The sequence below is a fragment of the Prunus dulcis genome, chromosome 4 (genome assembly GCF_902201215.1).
Source record: "Prunus dulcis chromosome 4, ALMONDv2, whole genome shotgun sequence".
NCBI lineage: Eukaryota > Viridiplantae > Streptophyta > Magnoliopsida > Rosales > Rosaceae > Prunus > Prunus dulcis.
Genome location: NC_047653.1, coordinates 10,906,543 through 10,922,117, shown reverse-complemented (window position 1 = coordinate 10,922,117; position 15,575 = coordinate 10,906,543). Strand labels below are relative to the sequence as shown.

The window sequence follows — 15,575 nt, the reverse complement described above, 5'->3', positions numbered from 1 at the left end:
AAAAAAAAAAACTTTAGACTTTGCGCGACCAATATTTTTTGTCGCGCAAAAATTTGGGCGGGTACCAAAAATGGGACACGGGAATTTTTTTATATAATTGTTTTAGACTTTGCGCTACCAATATGTATTTTTCCTCGGGCAAAAATTTTAAGATTTTGGCGAGTACCAAAAATGGGATGCGGGAATTTTTTTTTTAAAAAAATAATTTTTTTAGACTTTGCGCGACCAATATTCCTATATTCGTCGCGCAAAACTTTGCGAGACCAATATGTTTTGTCGCGCAAAACTTTGCGCGACCAATATATATTTTTCGTCGCGCAAAAATTTGGGCGGGTACCAAAAATGGGACGCGGGAATTTTTTTTATATAATTGTTTTAGACTTTGCTCGACCAATATGTATTTTTCGTCGCACAAAAATTTAAAAATTTTGGCGGGTACCAAAAATGGGATGCGGGAATTTTTTTTTTTGAAAAAATTATTTTTAGACTTTGCGCGACCAATATTTTTATATTCGTCGCACAAAACTTTGCGAGACCAATATATTTCGTCGCGCAAAACTCTGCGCGACCAACAGTATTTTCGTCGCGCAAAGTGATACGGTTTTTAAAAACCGAAATAACTCCTCCACCATTTTCTCAATTTCTTTCTCTACTCTTACCTCTCTTCTCTCTTTCCCTCTCCCCAAATCCCACCCTTTCTCTCACACTCACTCCTCTCACTTAATCTCTCATCTCTCTCTTCACTATCTCTCACTCTCACTCACTCTCTCATCTATCTTTTCACTATCTCTCACTCTCTCATCTCTCTATCACTATCTTATCTAATTCTCTCACTTCTCCCTCTCATTCTCACTCACTCTCAATCTTGCCAAAAGGTATATTCTCTCCAAATTTTAAATTTTTTTCATTAATATGTGTTTTTGGAGTTAGTTTTGAGTTTGTGTGGGGTTTGGGGTTGAGTAAAGGGGAGAGATTGAAGTTTGGGTTGGATTTGTGGTATAACAATTTTAGGGGAGATTATACATTCTTTTTTTTTGTTGTTGTTGTTATTTGACCATATTTGTTTTTTTTGTAGGTAATCATTGAGACTTTGATGGCTAAAGTTGAGGATTAGGAAGCTATCAAAACATATTATCCACCACTACCACCACAATATGCTTGTATTAGGATTTTACTTTGTTAATTCATGTGTACATTTTGAATATTATATATATATATATATTTATTGGATAATTTGATCACTATTTTTCATATGTAATTTTATTTTGAATATGTCAATTTAAATTAAAGTAATTAAGAAAAATCTTACAATTAAATTAAATTTAAAAAGTAAAAATTTGAAAAAATTACTAGAATTAAATTAATATCAATTTAAATTAAAGTGATTTAAAAAAAAATCATACAATTAAATTATATTTAAAAAGTAAAAATTTTGAATAAATTAATATTAAAGAAATAATAATAAAAAGTAAAAATTAATTTATTTTAATTAAAAAAATTTAAAACACAAAAAAATATTTCGTCGCGCAAATATTTGCGCGACGTTATTGTTCGTCGCGCAAAACTCTAAAAATGTGGGCGGGTACCAAAAATGGAACGCGGGAATTTTTTATTTTTTAAATTTTTTTGAGACTTTGCACGACCAATGTTTTTTGTCGCGCAAAACTTTGCGAGACGAATATTTTTCGTCGCGCAAACCTTTGCGCGACCAATGTGTTTCGTCGCGCAAAGTTTTGCGGGACCAATATTTTTTCGTCGCGCAAAGTCAACCAATATTTTTTCGTCGCGCAAAGTTACTTTGAGCGACCAATATTTTTTCGTCGCGCAAAGTTACTTTGCGCGACCAATATTTTTTCGTCGCGCAAAGTCTTTCTTCACGATCTTTGCGCGACGGATTCTGCGCGACGAAGTTTTTGTCGCGTAAAAATTTGTGCGACTACAATGTATTTTGCGCGACGAAATTATCTTCGTCGCGCAAAGTGTAAAATGTAGTAGTGATTATATCCTCACTGGCTTGAAACTGGCCCTCCCCTCTGGAACAATGGAATGGTAAGCGGACATCCTTCAAACTTTTATTACTTTTATCCCGAATAATGATCTCTTGTCATACATACATCAGATGAATAGTCTGACAGCATAACAGTCAGACTCTGTGACACAAGAACATTTTATCTTTTATAGATCTTTATTGTCAATGTCTAAGTCCAGCAATTTTGGCTTTCTAGTTTGGAGGAATGGGGTTTTGAGATTCTAGTGCTCTTAGGTGGATTGATGCCAAACTCTGCAAAAACAAGTTCACTACTTGCAATGTGGTAATATATTTCTCCTTAGTTTTTCTGGTTACTAAAAACAGCTTTTGCTCAATTATATCTGCAGTGTAAATACACAAGAAATTGGTTACAAAATTACATATGGCCTCATTGCTGCTGCCAGGTTAGTAGACTAAAAGCTCCTAGCTGTTTCTTCTACTCCAAGTTTTCTATTATTTTCATACATTGAAATCAATTATACTTATTGTGGCAGCACAAGGGTGTCAAATGAATTGGGAGCAGGCAATCCAGATAGAGCTAAGAATTCAATGGTTGTGACTCTTAAAGCTCTTCGTGTTTCTTTCTTTCACGATTATTCTGGCTCTTGTGTTTGGTCACAATATTTAGGCTGCCTCTTTCGTTGACAGCAATGCAAGTTATGCAGTATTGAGAGAGGACTTTGCTTCAATGACACCATTGCTTGCAATTTCTATAATTGTTGATTCTGTTCAAGGTGTCTTTTCAGGTTGAGATCACTCACGTTTCATCAACTTCGTTCTTTTTCTTCTTCTGTTTTTTCTTGGTGCACAATAATTTGATTATGGGTTTTTTCAGGTGTGGCTAGAGGATGTGGGTGGCAACACTTGGCTGCGTATGTAAATTTGGCAACTTGTTATTTGCTTGGTATGACAATTTCTGGTCTTCTTGGATTTAAGTTGAAACTTTATGCTAAGGCAATCTCCTTGTTCCTGATTTACATAAAAAGGAGCTAGCTAGTAACTTCATTTGATTTGTTCTGGTCCAGAGCTTGTGGATTGGTACAATCTGTGGTCTCTCCTGTCAAGCAAGCACTTTTTTGTTGATTGCACTGCTTAAGAAATGGACTTAATCAGATTTATCTAAAAATCCAGAGGAGGAGGAAAAACCAGTTTTGGACTAGATAAATGTTAGGCAAAATTCATTATTAAACTGTACAACATAGACCATTGGGGAAAACTTAGTTTATGCATTTATATCCAGGTAATTTTATAATAAAACATGGATTAGTATTAATCTTCCCAAAAGAAGGAATGCAACGATTGAAATCTGCTAATCAATCACATTTCACACATCTAAATCTTACATCTAAAACCACCCATATCAGTCAGATATTGTTTCTCTCCAACAACTACCATACATAAATCTGAACAATTCCTAAGTGGCTTCCCACAATAAGTCCTGAAATTTACTGATCATTGCAATTAGGCTCTGATGCCAACTACAACCTTAATATTCGACATTGGAGGCATCCGGTAAAACATTACTGTTTCCTCTGAAAATATATATTTTCATTCCACCGCTCTTCGTGTTGAAAAGCTCAAAAACCAGTGTGTCCCCAAGGGAAATGTTGTTTGCATGAAAACATTTTGACATGTTCCTTTCCATCGAGCCTTAGTTTAACATTCCATGATATCCCATTTGGATCTTCAACCTTTACACTCTTCTTTCTAATGAGACCTTTAGCTACAGCCAGCGCCTTTGGGATATTCTGCAAATATGAACAAGAAAGAAAATGCTCAGATACTTGAATTAGACATTTTTTAGTCCCTGAAAAGGTTTTCTGAATATTTCTTTTACTATTTTTCCAATCAATAACCGAATTGGATTATAAATTTGGGTGAAGAAAGTACTCACTAGGCGATAGTGGTTCTTCGTCATAGTTCCAATGAAGCATGGATGCTTCGATCTGAACACAACATGTGCATTTGATTTTTCTTTCCCACCATCAGTTGCAATCCTCTTTCCAGACTTGCCTATACAATTCCAAAGACATGATATAAAAAAGAACCTATGTAGGTCATACAAAACTCCCCAAACTTTAAAGAAGTAAAATAGTAAACAACTTACACTTTCTTATGTTCAATATACGAGCATCTTCTTCACTCTCTTCGTCGGGTTCTTCAGTTTCAAGCTCAATGACCTCCTCCTCCACTCGAGCTCGATTTCCCCTTCTCTTCTCGGCTGGTTCCAACTCCTTCTCAGTGCCAACTGGATCATACATTGTGACATCAAACTTGGACTTGCCATCATAATCAAAAAACCAAAAAATTTGCAATTTCCAAAGAATGATCCTTCACAAAACCCTGCCAACCCTTATGGAAGACAAATCGATCCCCTCTCAGTTCCAAACCCACTGTCCAACATTCTCCACTAGGACCTCTAAGAGTACATGTTGGAGGCAATCGTCCATTGACATAGTTCATAAATTCGGGTGGTATACTCTACAAAATTCAATAACATAATATTCACAAGATATACACAATTGAGATAGGTAGGAAACTGATGCCTAGTTGTATGTAAAACAGAAGCCATAAAATGTGTGAGTTTGACGAGTCTCTAAATTGTGCTACTGGTCATTGAGCCATAGAGGTAAGGTGAAGTAGCAAATGTTTCTTTGTGTTCTAACTTCCTAATAGTTCCTCACCCATACCACAATCAGTTAAACAATCCATAATATTGCAGTCATTTTAAAGCAAAAGGAACAGAGATAAAAGAAACAGGAAATGTAAGAAACAAAGAAACAAAAAAGCCAATCCATGATATTTCAGTCGTGCATGTGCATTGTGCACTCACTTTCTTCAATTTTGAAAGCTGATTTATCTGAGATTGGTGTCCATCTTAACCTTTCAATCAATTCTAATTTTGATAGACTTTCCTTTTCATAACCAAACAAAGGCGCATACAACTTTAATCATGGGAGCCAAATACATGCTATCCAGCACAACAGAACATTAGACAATGAAATAAACTATAGGTTTAATGTTTGACACTACTGGAGGCATCAAGCACAACAGAAGGCATATTTCCTCCTGCTCCAGTTCTGAAAATATGAACCTCCATTTCACTCCTCTTGACAAGCTCAAAAACGATTGTATCCCCGAGCGAAATGTTGTTCGCTTGCCAACATGCTACCAACCCTTGTGTCATGAGTAAACGACCACCATGATGCTCCTTATTGTCGAGCCTAAGCTTAACGTTCCATGATCTCCCATTTGGATCTTTAAGCATCACCCTCTCCTTTCCAATGAGGCCTTCAGCTACAGCTAGCTCCTTTGGGATGTTCTGCAATATGGAACATCATTAGAGGGAAAGAAAATGCTCAATCGATTGAACCCTTCAAAGATCTCTTTTACTAACTTCCGATCACAAATAGGTGATAACGTTGATAAAACATAATTGGCATAGAAATTTGGCTGACAAAAGTACTACTCACCATGCGGTACTGGTTCTTGCCTAGAATTCTTATGAAGCATGGATGCTCTGATCTGAACACGATGGATCCAGTTGATGTTTCTTCCACAGCAGCAGCAGTTGCAGGTCTCTTTCCAGGCTTAACAGAGTTGCCTATAATTTTCTTCATGTCACAGCCCATTGGATGATAGATTGTAACATCAAACTTTGGGCCACCTTGATGATCAAACACCAAAAAGTATCCAACTTTTAAGGAATGATCTGTCAAGAAACGCCGCCAACCCTCACGGAAGTAAAACCCATCCTCCCTCTCTTCCAAACCCACTGTCCACCATTTTCCAGTAGGACCTCTAAGGGCACATTTGCAGTGAGATGGTCCATTGTAATGCACCATAAAGGCAGGTGGTAGACACTGCAAAGTGTACAAGCTTCTTTACTGACCATACATTTTCAATACACAGAGTGCAAATTGTATGACGTCAAAGTACTAAATACTAATACATGAAAGAAAGAGAGAAAAAAAAAATTGAAGTCAAAGAGAGGGCTAGCATATATAGGATGTTACCAGCTGCCGAGGGAAGTCATCACCCAGTAGGACCTTGAAAAATGATGGTAGTTTCGGAGAAGGCTTAGTTGGCTTCCTCGCCATTTGACCGGAAAAGGCTTCCTTCTAGTGTAAGAGAGAGAGAGAGCTGAGAAGAAGCTAGAAGATTGGCTGAATTCAGTTTGGGGAAATAAGGGAGCTGAGAATTAAGGAGAGTGTGAACAGTTCACTTGTGATGACGACACGTTGTTTAATTTTGTCCAGTTTACATGTGATATGCAACCTGACATTTACAGAACAAAAATAAGGGAAAGAAAAATTCGTAAATGAAAGATTGTTAAAATTGTAATTTAGTTTCTTATTATTCAATTCATATATATCAATCAGGCGAAAATTATGAAAGGGGCAGCTAGGCATTTTCCTAGTTTTGGATTGCTTTACACAATTGATTTTCCCAAAATGAAGAACAAATTGAGGTAACCTTACCCCCAACAACATCAATAATGCAAGCACTAGTTTTGAGAAAAAAAAATTTCAAATACAGACTGGAGAGAACCAACTTTTGAATACTAGCTAGGTTTTTTTGTTGTCAAGAAAATACTAGCTAGGTTGGATATGAAGGAAGGTGTCAAACCAACTATACCGTGTCAGCCCAATTTCTTTATGTTGGATCAATTCATGTTTCATGATGTATGTGTGTTGGCCCATAAACATTAATTGTGTTCGTAATGATCTAATTAGTTAAGACCTAGACTCGACATAGCCCACAACCTAGTTGGGCTCGTGCCATGTTTGTATCATGCACGAAGTGAACTGGGCCTCTAAACTCAACTTTATTTTTATTTTTTCAGGGTTTCAATTTTATCCTATTATTATCTTTCCTTCATGTACTCGAACACTACTTGAAAACTAAGTTTTCTTATAGACATGTTGTATAGGAAAGGGAAACATAATGCATAATGAGTCATGCCTAGTCTGGGCCCATTTCGTGTTGAGCTATCGTGCCTAATGCGTTAAAAATTATGGTCGAACAACCTAGCTCATATATTCTGTCATGCTCGTCTCGAGCCTGACCCATGTCGTGACCATGCCATTCCTTGCACATTTTAATCATGCCGTGCCCATGCCATCTTGGGGCCAACTTGCTTGGTTTGACACCTCTAGGTGAGCTAGAACAAGCACCCAAATTTCAATTATGAGCTGGTTTGGGCTGGAAAACTGGGAAGATCGGCCAGGCCAAAAATGACCATGCGATTGGAGAAAACAAATGAGAAACGCCACTGATAGCTTTCCCCGTTGTACAAATTCAACTAGACAGCAAATTCAGAGAAATCGAACAGTGGCTGAGGAATGAAACGTAACATATAATACAATGCAAGAAAACCATCGTTTACTCAAAATGCTAAGGTAAATGTTGCAGTCAAAGCATTTTTTTTTAATAAAAACATTGCAATGTGAAACTCGGGAGTCAGCTAGCTTTAATTTTCACCATTGGGGGCATCAAGTACCACAGGACACCTCTTGCCATTCACTTCTCCGAAAATATGAAGTTTAATTGCACTTTGCTTGACAAACTCAAAAACCATAGTGTCCCCAACTGAAATCTGGTTCGCTTGACAGCATTCTCCCCAACCTGTCGTGAATTCCACACGTTTGCAAGATGTCTTGGGACGGATTACAAGTTTAACAAGCCATAATCTCCCATTTGGATCTCGAAGCGTTACATTCCTTGCACTATTAAGACCTTCAGCTATGGCTAGTTTCTTCGGAATCATCTGCAATTTGGAACATAATTGATATCTAAGGACAAAAAAAGTTCAAGCCTACGAAGATAAATTAGCAGGGAAAACAATCAAGCCTAACAAGGGGTAGAACTTCAAGAAAAATTTATTGAAGATGTTTTTCCATTAACTTCCATACTGCAACTCTTTTACTATGTTTTCTCCAAAAAATAAATATATCTTTTACTCTAACCCAACCAAATATGGAAAGGTTCTCAAAAAACACAATGGCTCAAGAATTGGTGACAAAGTACTCACCAAGCAATATCGGTAATGCCTCTTCATAGTTTCCATAAAACATCGATGATCCGATTTGAATGAGATGCTTTCACTTGATGTTTCCTCTACATAATCAGTTGTAGGTTTCTTTCCAGACATGGCATTGCCTATTCATCACCAAATTGAAACATAATTAACAGTACAGAAAATACACATACAAATCTTCCCTAGATGTAGGGAAGTAAAATAGAGTATAACTTACAATTTCTTCTGTTAGCAATACTTGTTTTGTTTTCAAAGTCTTCGTTGTAGTTTTCAGTTTCAAGGTCTATAATTTCCTCTTTTACTCTAACTTGATTTCCTTTACTTTCGATGGAATCTGAACTGCCAATCCCCCTCTCGGCTACCTCTACATCCTTCTCACAGGCACTTCTATCATAGATTGTGACTTTGAACTTTGATTCACCATCATAACGGAAAACCAGGAAATTCCCAACTTCTAAATGATGATCCTTCACAAAACCCTGCCAACCCTTAGAGAAGAACAAGCCATTCTCTCTCTCTTCCAATTCCACAGCCCTCCCTTTCCCACTTGGGCCTCTAAGAGAACATTTGCCAAGTGATCCTCCGTTGAAGTTCTTGATAAACGCAGGTGGTATACGCTGCAAAATTCAATAGCCATTTGAAAAACCACGGTACATGTGCTTAAAACAAAGCAAGAATCATTCAATAAACATAATCCAAACTTAATAGCATCGCAATACTAATACAGGAAAATAATCAAACACTTCCAAATCATTCAAGCATTTCTTTGTTGTAATTTCCCATTACATCCTCACCCACAATTTGTCAAACAATCCACAGAAAAGCAACTCAGTCATCTCAAGGTCAAAGCTTGAGTCAAATAAGTCAACTTAGTGAGTTGTATGCTACTATAGCTGCCATAAATTTTCTCTCCGACTTCTCTCACTTTCTTGGCAACCAAACATATGTAATTGTGATTTTATTCAGGATTGATCAATATAATTAAAAAGAAGTCGACCCAAATATGATCCATGAACAGGGTATTAACTATTAACCATTCACTCAAATTTTCAATCAATCTTGAAGTATGAACCCAAAAAAACACAGAAGAAAACATGCAATTATGCATCCGTTCAAGACTGTAAAAAAATTGATCTTGAAAAGTGAAAAAAGAAGGCAAAGATGTTACCAGATGCTTAGAGAAGTCACCAAGCAGGATCTTGAAAAACGATTCTTTCTTTACTGAACGCTTCATAAGTTTCCTTGCCATTTGAACCAAGTCTTCAGTCTTCAACGAAACCTTCAAAGATCAAAGCTTTTTAGGAGTGGGTTTTCTGTGTAGCTAGCTTTTGTGGGTAAGTTTTATCGGCAGGGAAAAAGCAGAACAGGCGATGCTTGCTGGCTAGGGCCTCTCTGTTTTTCTCATCGTTGTTCAGCCATGTCATATAAACTTATAACCCAAGGTATTCTGTAAAAGGGTGACATTAACTTTTTCCGTGTTTAGGTAGGTTTCAAAAACATAAATTCCCTTTATTCCATATATATGCATAATAAATGCCTTCAATCATGATGGTTTTTTTTTTTTTTTTGGGAAATATCACTCACAATTTGTTATCTTTATTTTTAGCGTCTTTTTATTTGTAATTGTTTATTAATACTTTTCCTCGTTGAATTGAGGTTTCGTAAAAAAATTATTTTTAAGTGTTTTTTGTAATAACCTAAAACAAAATATCCAAAAATTAGTATTACTTTATTCTAGAAAAAAGACGATTTTGCCATCGCATTATTTAATAGGGAAAAGTTGACTTTTTGACCGAGAAGAATTTGGCAATTCCGCTTACGCCGTTGCGTAGAGCACGACGAAACGAGTCCGTAGACACGGAGTGGACTCGAATCGGAGTTATAACGAAAAAAATACGGTCAAAATACCGCGAAGGGCAAAACGGTAATTTGGACAAAAGTCAGATTTTTATCCCTTTTCCTCTCTCTCTCTCTCTCTCCTCAGTTCTCTCTCCTCTCTCTCTCCTCCCGTGCGCGACACCGCCCGCACCCTCCTCCCTTCCAGCCAATCCCGTCGCCACCACAGGCCGGCTCGATCTCCGGCACGGGTACCATCGGAACCGCCACACCCTCGCCGTCACGACCTGACCGTCCCCCGCAGTTGGGCCGACCGGAACTGGTCAGAAACTGGAGATTTCCGACCGGTTTTCACCCGAACTTCTCTCCTCTCGTTCTCATTCGTTTCTCAACCAAATCGTTCGAGTAAGGTATGGATTCTCACCTATTTTTCATGCTCTAACTGATGATTGGTTGGGTTTTGATCGATTTTGGCTGTAGAACACTCGATTTTCGAATTGAAAATCGGTCGAACTTCGGCCTCCGTGATCGGCCATTTTCGGCCACTTTTTGGGGTGTGTCCAAGAACAAAAGTGACTCCAAATGGGGTGTTTTACCTAGGATAGGAGTTTGGAGTCTTGGTTTTGAGTTTTTCCGGCGAGCCGTTATCGCTTTAGACACCCAAATTGCTGGCGCGTGCGGCGGCGCATGAGGCGGCGCGTGGGTGAGGGTACAGTAGCAATTCTGTGTATTTTTGCGATCCTCGTGTTGTCACGAGCGCGTAGGATTTTGCGGATCTCAATTCGGAGTCCGTTTGAGCCCCGAACAGATTTTCCATATTGTGCGAGTCCTGGGTGCAGTGTCGTCGAGCCGTTGGATCGCACTCAACTTTGGATATGTCGTTCTACATGATTTCAGGATCGTGTAGGATTCAACAGATTGCGAATCGGAGTCCCGGATACTCCGAAATCGCGAACCCTGGAGCTAGGGTTTGGATTTTAAGCGATAACGCGATTTTGGCTAATCCGACAGTCCAAGTCAGGTCAAACTCTCAGGATGTGGGTCTTTCTTTGTGAGGAACCTCTAGAGAATCCCATATTGGCCATCGGAGATCGTGGACCCATGGGGTTCCAGATCGGCCGGTCTGGCAATTTATCGCTTAGTAAAGCTTCGGGTCTTTTAAGACCGTTCTAATTGTCTGAAATGCTAAAGTGGGCATAGGAGTGACTTGAAAATGAGTGCACGCATTTCTAGGAGCTAGGGTCAGGGTGTTTAATTTAATTCTTTTATTGAGCAGTTTATTAATTTAATCTTTATGGTTAATCAGGCACCAGAGGCCAGACTGAGCCACAGGAGGGACCTTCAAAAGGTCCAGCTAGCTCGGACCAGCAGTGAGTGGACTTTCTTTCATAAATGATTTTATATAAATGAGTTTATAAAATGAGTTTTTATAAATGAGTTTATCTGAATAAATTGATATTTGATCTTGAATAAGTTTTGCTGAACGTTTTCCGAGCATGACTTGTGCAGTAACATTTCTGTATCTCTATGCTGCTTAGTTGAGCATGTTAAAAAGTTATGGAAAGCAGAGTTTGAGGCTTGTATTAGATAAGATAGCAGCATAATTTTAGATTACAGTTATTTATCAGACTTTCCTAAAGTAATTTATTTTAAAACCACCATGTACCCGTTTTTGGTGATTATCCTCAATTGGACCGATATCTATGGACATCCAGTCTATTTACAGTTCTATCAGTGCACTTGACATTGCCTCACGAGTTTTGGGGACGCTTGGACCGTGAGTGCCAGGATTTGCGGCTCGGCAGACTTGGTGTCCCGAGACCTTCTAGGATTTGCGGCTCGGCTGACTTCGTGTCCCCGAGACTTGCCAGGATTGCGGATCAGGCTGACTACCGTCCCCTGAATCCTGCCAGAGCGGCTCGAGTTGACTTTGTGTCATCGAGACCTGCCGGCGGATCAGGCTGACTATAGTCCCTTGAATCCTGCCAATTTGCGGCTCGGCAGACTGCGTGTAGCCGAGACCTGCCAGGGGAATTGACGGAATTTTACAGGGGTACACCTAGGTGGTAGTTTTAAAGGAATTTGAGTACTTTTATATCATTATTGTTTTCAGTCATTTTATATACCAGTTTTCTCGATATCCGTGCATATTTTATATTTGCATCGTTACGTATACATATTTATGGTTATATAATTACCTTGTATTTGAGTACAGTCGACTTTCAGATTTACATACCTATTTATATTTTTAACGGGGGTTACTATGTTATAAATTGTTTTAAGAACATTATTTTGTCCACTCACACTTTCAAATTGTTTTTCGCCCCCAGGCCTTAGAAGCGCAAAGGAATCCACCACCGGCCCACTCCTAGCTCCCGCGCCACCCTCAAAATGTAGGATTTTGTTGTAAAGTACTTAAAGTTTTGTAAATTTGTAGTAAATGCTCTGATATCTGGTTGGAACTGAGAACCAGAGTTGAGAAATGTTTATTTGATTTATTCTGGCAGTTGGTGTGAAGTTTATTTGCTTGTTTAACAGGTGAAAATTTTTGGGTTTGGACAAATTACAGGGGAGACTTTGCCGAATTTTCGGCAGGATTCTAAGGAAAGTTTTATTCGTAGTTGTGACATGAGGGGTAAAAAGGTCATTTGTGCCCGACATTCGCCAGGTGTTGGACACGCACAGGATTCGGCTCGAATTCCAAAGTGGAATTGGGATCGGGTCCTGTCATTTTTAGTAGTTAATTAGATATATTGAAGTACGCATGTTTGAGGATTTTGAGAATTACATTGGTATATGTTTAGATTTGGAATTTTTGTTAGCCGGAAGTAGGAAAACAAGTGTGGGAAGTAGAAAAACAACTGTGATTAGCAGGAAGTAGGAAGACAAATGTAGATTTAGAATTACATTGTTACATTTGTGACGAATAAGGAATTTTTTTAAATCAAAATGTTACATTGTTGACGAATAAAGAAATTTTTTTATATATCAAAATGTGATTGGCAATAAGTAGGAAGACAAGTGTTTCCCTTATTTTAGAATTTTTGTAAGTTTCTTTAACCGATTTTCTAATCTCATTCCTAGCAGAGTTTAACTCTTAAGTTTTGAGCTACTAAAATTGGAAGCTAAAACCTAAAATCTAAGCGAAAAACTTTTCCTGGTTAATTGGTAACATTTGTCACACCCAAGGTCCTATGTTTGATTTCCCCCTACTCACAATTAAAAAAAAAAGTCTCAATTGAATCAAGTAAAACAATCATTAAATATTTCACAGGCACTAAAGAGTAGTAGAAGAATAAATGGAAAATGAAAACTAACCTAATAAAATACAAGAAGATCATCACTTAGCCAAAATGGATTGCAGTCAAACATTTTTTTAAAGTATTGCAATGAGAAACTCTAGAGTAAAAATAGCCTAGGTTTTCAGGCCGGGGTTAACGAGTACAACAGAACACCCACTGCCTCCCACTCTTCCTCCTCTGTAGATATGAATTTGCATTACACTTGGTTTCACAAACTCAAAAACGATGGTGTCCCCTTGTGAAATCTGGTTTGCTCTACAACATTTTGCCCAACCTTTCGTCATGTCGAAACGAAGATACGGTGACCTGTGGACTCTAAGTTTAACAATCCATGATCTCCCAGCTGGATCATGAAGCTTTACAGTCTTCTTCCTCACAAGACCTTCAGCTATGGCTAGTTCCTTTGGAATTGTCTGCAATTGGAACGTCAAAGTAAAAATTTATTCATAAACTTTGTACTCTATACTAAAACTTAAAATTTTGTACACCCCTAACAAATGGTGGAACTGTCAAGAATGATGTCTTTATGATAGTTTTTCAACAACGCACCTACTGCACACTCTATTGCATACATTTCATCTTAAGTCACATAATTTTGACTCTAAGGTTGTGTTCTCTTTTACCATTTACCAACCACCACATTGAAAGGCTTTCGAAAACATGATTAAGTATTGGATGACAAAGTACTCACCACTGGATATAGTATTTTCGTCAGAATTTTTATAAAACATGAATTCTCCGATTTGAACAAGATGGATCCAGTTGATGTTTCTTCTACACAGTCATTTGCAGGTCTCTTTCCAGACATGACATACTTGCCTACACATGCCAAATTGAGACACGATTTAAGAAGAAAAAACACGTAAATGAGCCATTAGAGTAAATACTAAACAGCACATACAAAACTTCCCTAGCTGTTCAAAAGTAGATTTAAGATGGAGTAGAACTTACAACTTGTTCTTTCAGCATTGATGGTTTTGCTTTTACTTTCTTTGTTGTAGTTTTCAGTCTCAATGTCAACAATTTCATCTTTTACAGAGGAAACAGGATTACCATTTCTCCTCTTGGCTGCTTCTACATCCTTTTCACAGCCAGTGGGTTCATAAATTGTGACATCAAACATTGAGTCACCATCATAGTCGAAAACCAAAAAATTTCCGATTTCTAAACAATGATCCCTCACAAAACCCTGCCAACCATCATGGAAGAAAAAGCCATTCTCCCTCTCTTCCAATTCCACAGTCCACAGTTTCCCATTAGGGCCTCTAAGAGCACATTTGGGAAGTGATTGCCCATCTAACTTCTCGATAAACACAGGTGGTAAACGCTACAAAATTTAACAGCTTCTTGTAAATCACAGAACATATGCTTCTTAAAACCAAGAAAATCTCACATAACTCAAGTTGCATATGCTAAGTATTTGGTAACTGAAAAGGAGTGGACTTAAACCACGAACAGGGTAGTTAACCTTTCAGCTGAAATTTGTGTGCATCACTCTGAATGTAATATACTGATTAAACTTGAACACATACAGAAAGTTAAGATCTTATTCAAATGAACCAAAAAAGAAAAAGGGCAATCATGCATTGATCATGAATGTAAGAACTGATCTTGAAAAAGTGGAAAAGGAGGTAGGATGCATGTTACCAGATGCTGATAGAAGTCGCCAAGCAGGACCTTGAAAAATGATTGTTTCTTTAGTGAAGGCTTACTTAGCTTCCTAGCCATTTGAGCCCTCTACCAAGACCAAGAGTATCCAAACTGGGACAGATGGTTCTCTGTGGCAATGAGCTTTATTGAAAATTTTAAATTTTAAATTTTAAAAAAAAGGAATATGGTTCTTAATTTAAGTGATGAGACAATATCTGCAGCTATTTAGCCTCTTAAATGCTGATCTTCAACACCTTCTGCTGCCATGTGTATAACATGCACTTAAAAATAGTGATCTGTTGTTTTGAGAACCTAAATTCAGACACTTAAAGCTTTTCAGGAGTGACTGCTCTGTGTAGCTCATGTTTTGCTTTTCTTCTGTGCTTTGTTTGCTTGTTCTGCTTCTGCCATGTGTATGGCATGCACTTATAGGTTATAACATAAAACCAAGCTGGGTTGGAGAAACATTAATTATTTTGGTCAGTTTGGAAAACATTTTATCTTCTTCCAATGTTGTCCTCACTTTTTCCAGAAAGAGATGGATCCTCCAGATCAGTTTCCTTCCTAAAACTTTGACCTTGAACTTAAATACATGCACTGAAATTAGATTTCATTCAAGTCATCTTAAACCTTAAATGAAATCTAATTTCAGTGCATGCGTTAATGAGTCATAGACCATCAGTGGCTCTTTGATCCAAGCATTGGATCTCAAACTGTG

At 37.8% G+C, this 15,575-nt stretch overlaps 3 protein-coding genes and 1 pseudogene across 5 annotated transcripts; 1 reads left to right on the top strand and 3 right to left on the bottom strand.

The window, feature by feature from the left end:
* Window positions 1-3,281, top strand: part of LOC117625355 — a 6,887-nt pseudogene extending 3,606 nt beyond the window's left edge.
* A 1,526-nt stretch (window positions 3,282-4,807) lies between these two features.
* Window positions 4,808-6,277, bottom strand: LOC117626757 (B3 domain-containing protein Os11g0197600-like). 3 transcript variants are annotated; one of them, XM_034358589.1, is made up of 3 exons: window positions 6,046-6,277; window positions 5,503-5,911; window positions 4,808-5,351 (listed from the first exon to the last, which is right to left on the bottom strand). In XM_034358589.1, exons 2-3 carry the CDS (start codon window positions 5,872-5,874, stop codon window positions 5,046-5,048), a joined length of 678 nt encoding a protein of 225 aa, XP_034214480.1. In that variant the 5' UTR covers window positions 5,875-5,911; window positions 6,046-6,277; the 3' UTR covers window positions 4,808-5,045. The 3 variants fall into 3 exon arrangements, with proteins under 3 accessions (XP_034214480.1, XP_034214478.1, XP_034214479.1); XM_034358587.1 differs by having other exon boundaries at window positions 5,503-5,892; XM_034358588.1 differs by having other exon boundaries at window positions 5,503-5,916; window positions 6,046-6,276.
* Window positions 6,278-7,364: 1,087 nt separating this feature from the next.
* LOC117625689 (B3 domain-containing protein Os01g0723500-like) lies at window positions 7,365-9,492 on the bottom strand. The gene is made up of 4 exons (XM_034357220.1): window positions 9,238-9,492; window positions 8,287-8,686; window positions 8,064-8,191; window positions 7,365-7,799 (listed from the first exon to the last, which is right to left on the bottom strand). Exons 1-4 carry the CDS (start codon window positions 9,316-9,318, stop codon window positions 7,503-7,505), a joined length of 906 nt encoding a protein of 301 aa, XP_034213111.1. The 5' UTR covers window positions 9,319-9,492; the 3' UTR covers window positions 7,365-7,502.
* A 3,656-nt stretch (window positions 9,493-13,148) lies between these two features.
* Window positions 13,149-15,044, bottom strand: LOC117626555 (putative B3 domain-containing protein At5g66980). Its single transcript, XM_034358292.1, has 4 exons — window positions 14,855-15,044; window positions 14,159-14,534; window positions 13,899-14,026; window positions 13,149-13,620 (listed from the first exon to the last, which is right to left on the bottom strand). Exons 1-4 carry the CDS (start codon window positions 14,933-14,935, stop codon window positions 13,321-13,323), a joined length of 885 nt encoding a protein of 294 aa, XP_034214183.1. The 5' UTR covers window positions 14,936-15,044; the 3' UTR covers window positions 13,149-13,320.
* Between the last annotated feature and the right edge of the window lie 531 nt (window positions 15,045-15,575).

Bases quoted from the DNA above. Each gene is read 5' to 3' on its own strand.
- LOC117625689 (XM_034357220.1), bottom strand. From the start codon at position 9,318: ATGGCAAGGAAACTTATGAAGCGTTCAGTAAAGAAAGAATCGTTTTTC. The intron at 8,687-9,237 runs GTAACATCTTTG...TGAATTTTGCAG, and splicing joins GTGACTTCTCTAAGCATCTG to CGTATACCACCTGCGTTTAT. The intron at 8,192-8,286 runs GTAAGTTATACT...GGTGATGAATAG, and splicing joins TATTGCTAACAGAAGAAATT to GCAATGCCATGTCTGGAAAG.
- LOC117626757 (XM_034358587.1), bottom strand. From the start codon at position 6,129: ATGGCGAGGAAGCCAACTAAGCCTTCTCCGAAACTACCATCATTTTTC. The intron at 5,893-6,045 runs GTAACATCCTAT...TACACTTTGCAG, and splicing joins ATGACTTCCCTCGGCAGCTG to TGTCTACCACCTGCCTTTAT. The intron at 5,352-5,502 runs GTGAGTAGTACT...TCCATATTGCAG, and splicing joins GCAAGAACCAGTACCGCATG to AACATCCCAAAGGAGCTAGC.
- LOC117626555 (XM_034358292.1), bottom strand. From the start codon at position 14,935: ATGGCTAGGAAGCTAAGTAAGCCTTCACTAAAGAAACAATCATTTTTC. The intron at 14,535-14,854 runs GTAACATGCATC...TAAATTTTGTAG, and splicing joins GCGACTTCTATCAGCATCTG to CGTTTACCACCTGTGTTTAT. The intron at 14,027-14,158 runs GTAAGTTCTACT...TGGCATGTGTAG, and splicing joins CAATGCTGAAAGAACAAGTT to GCAAGTATGTCATGTCTGGA.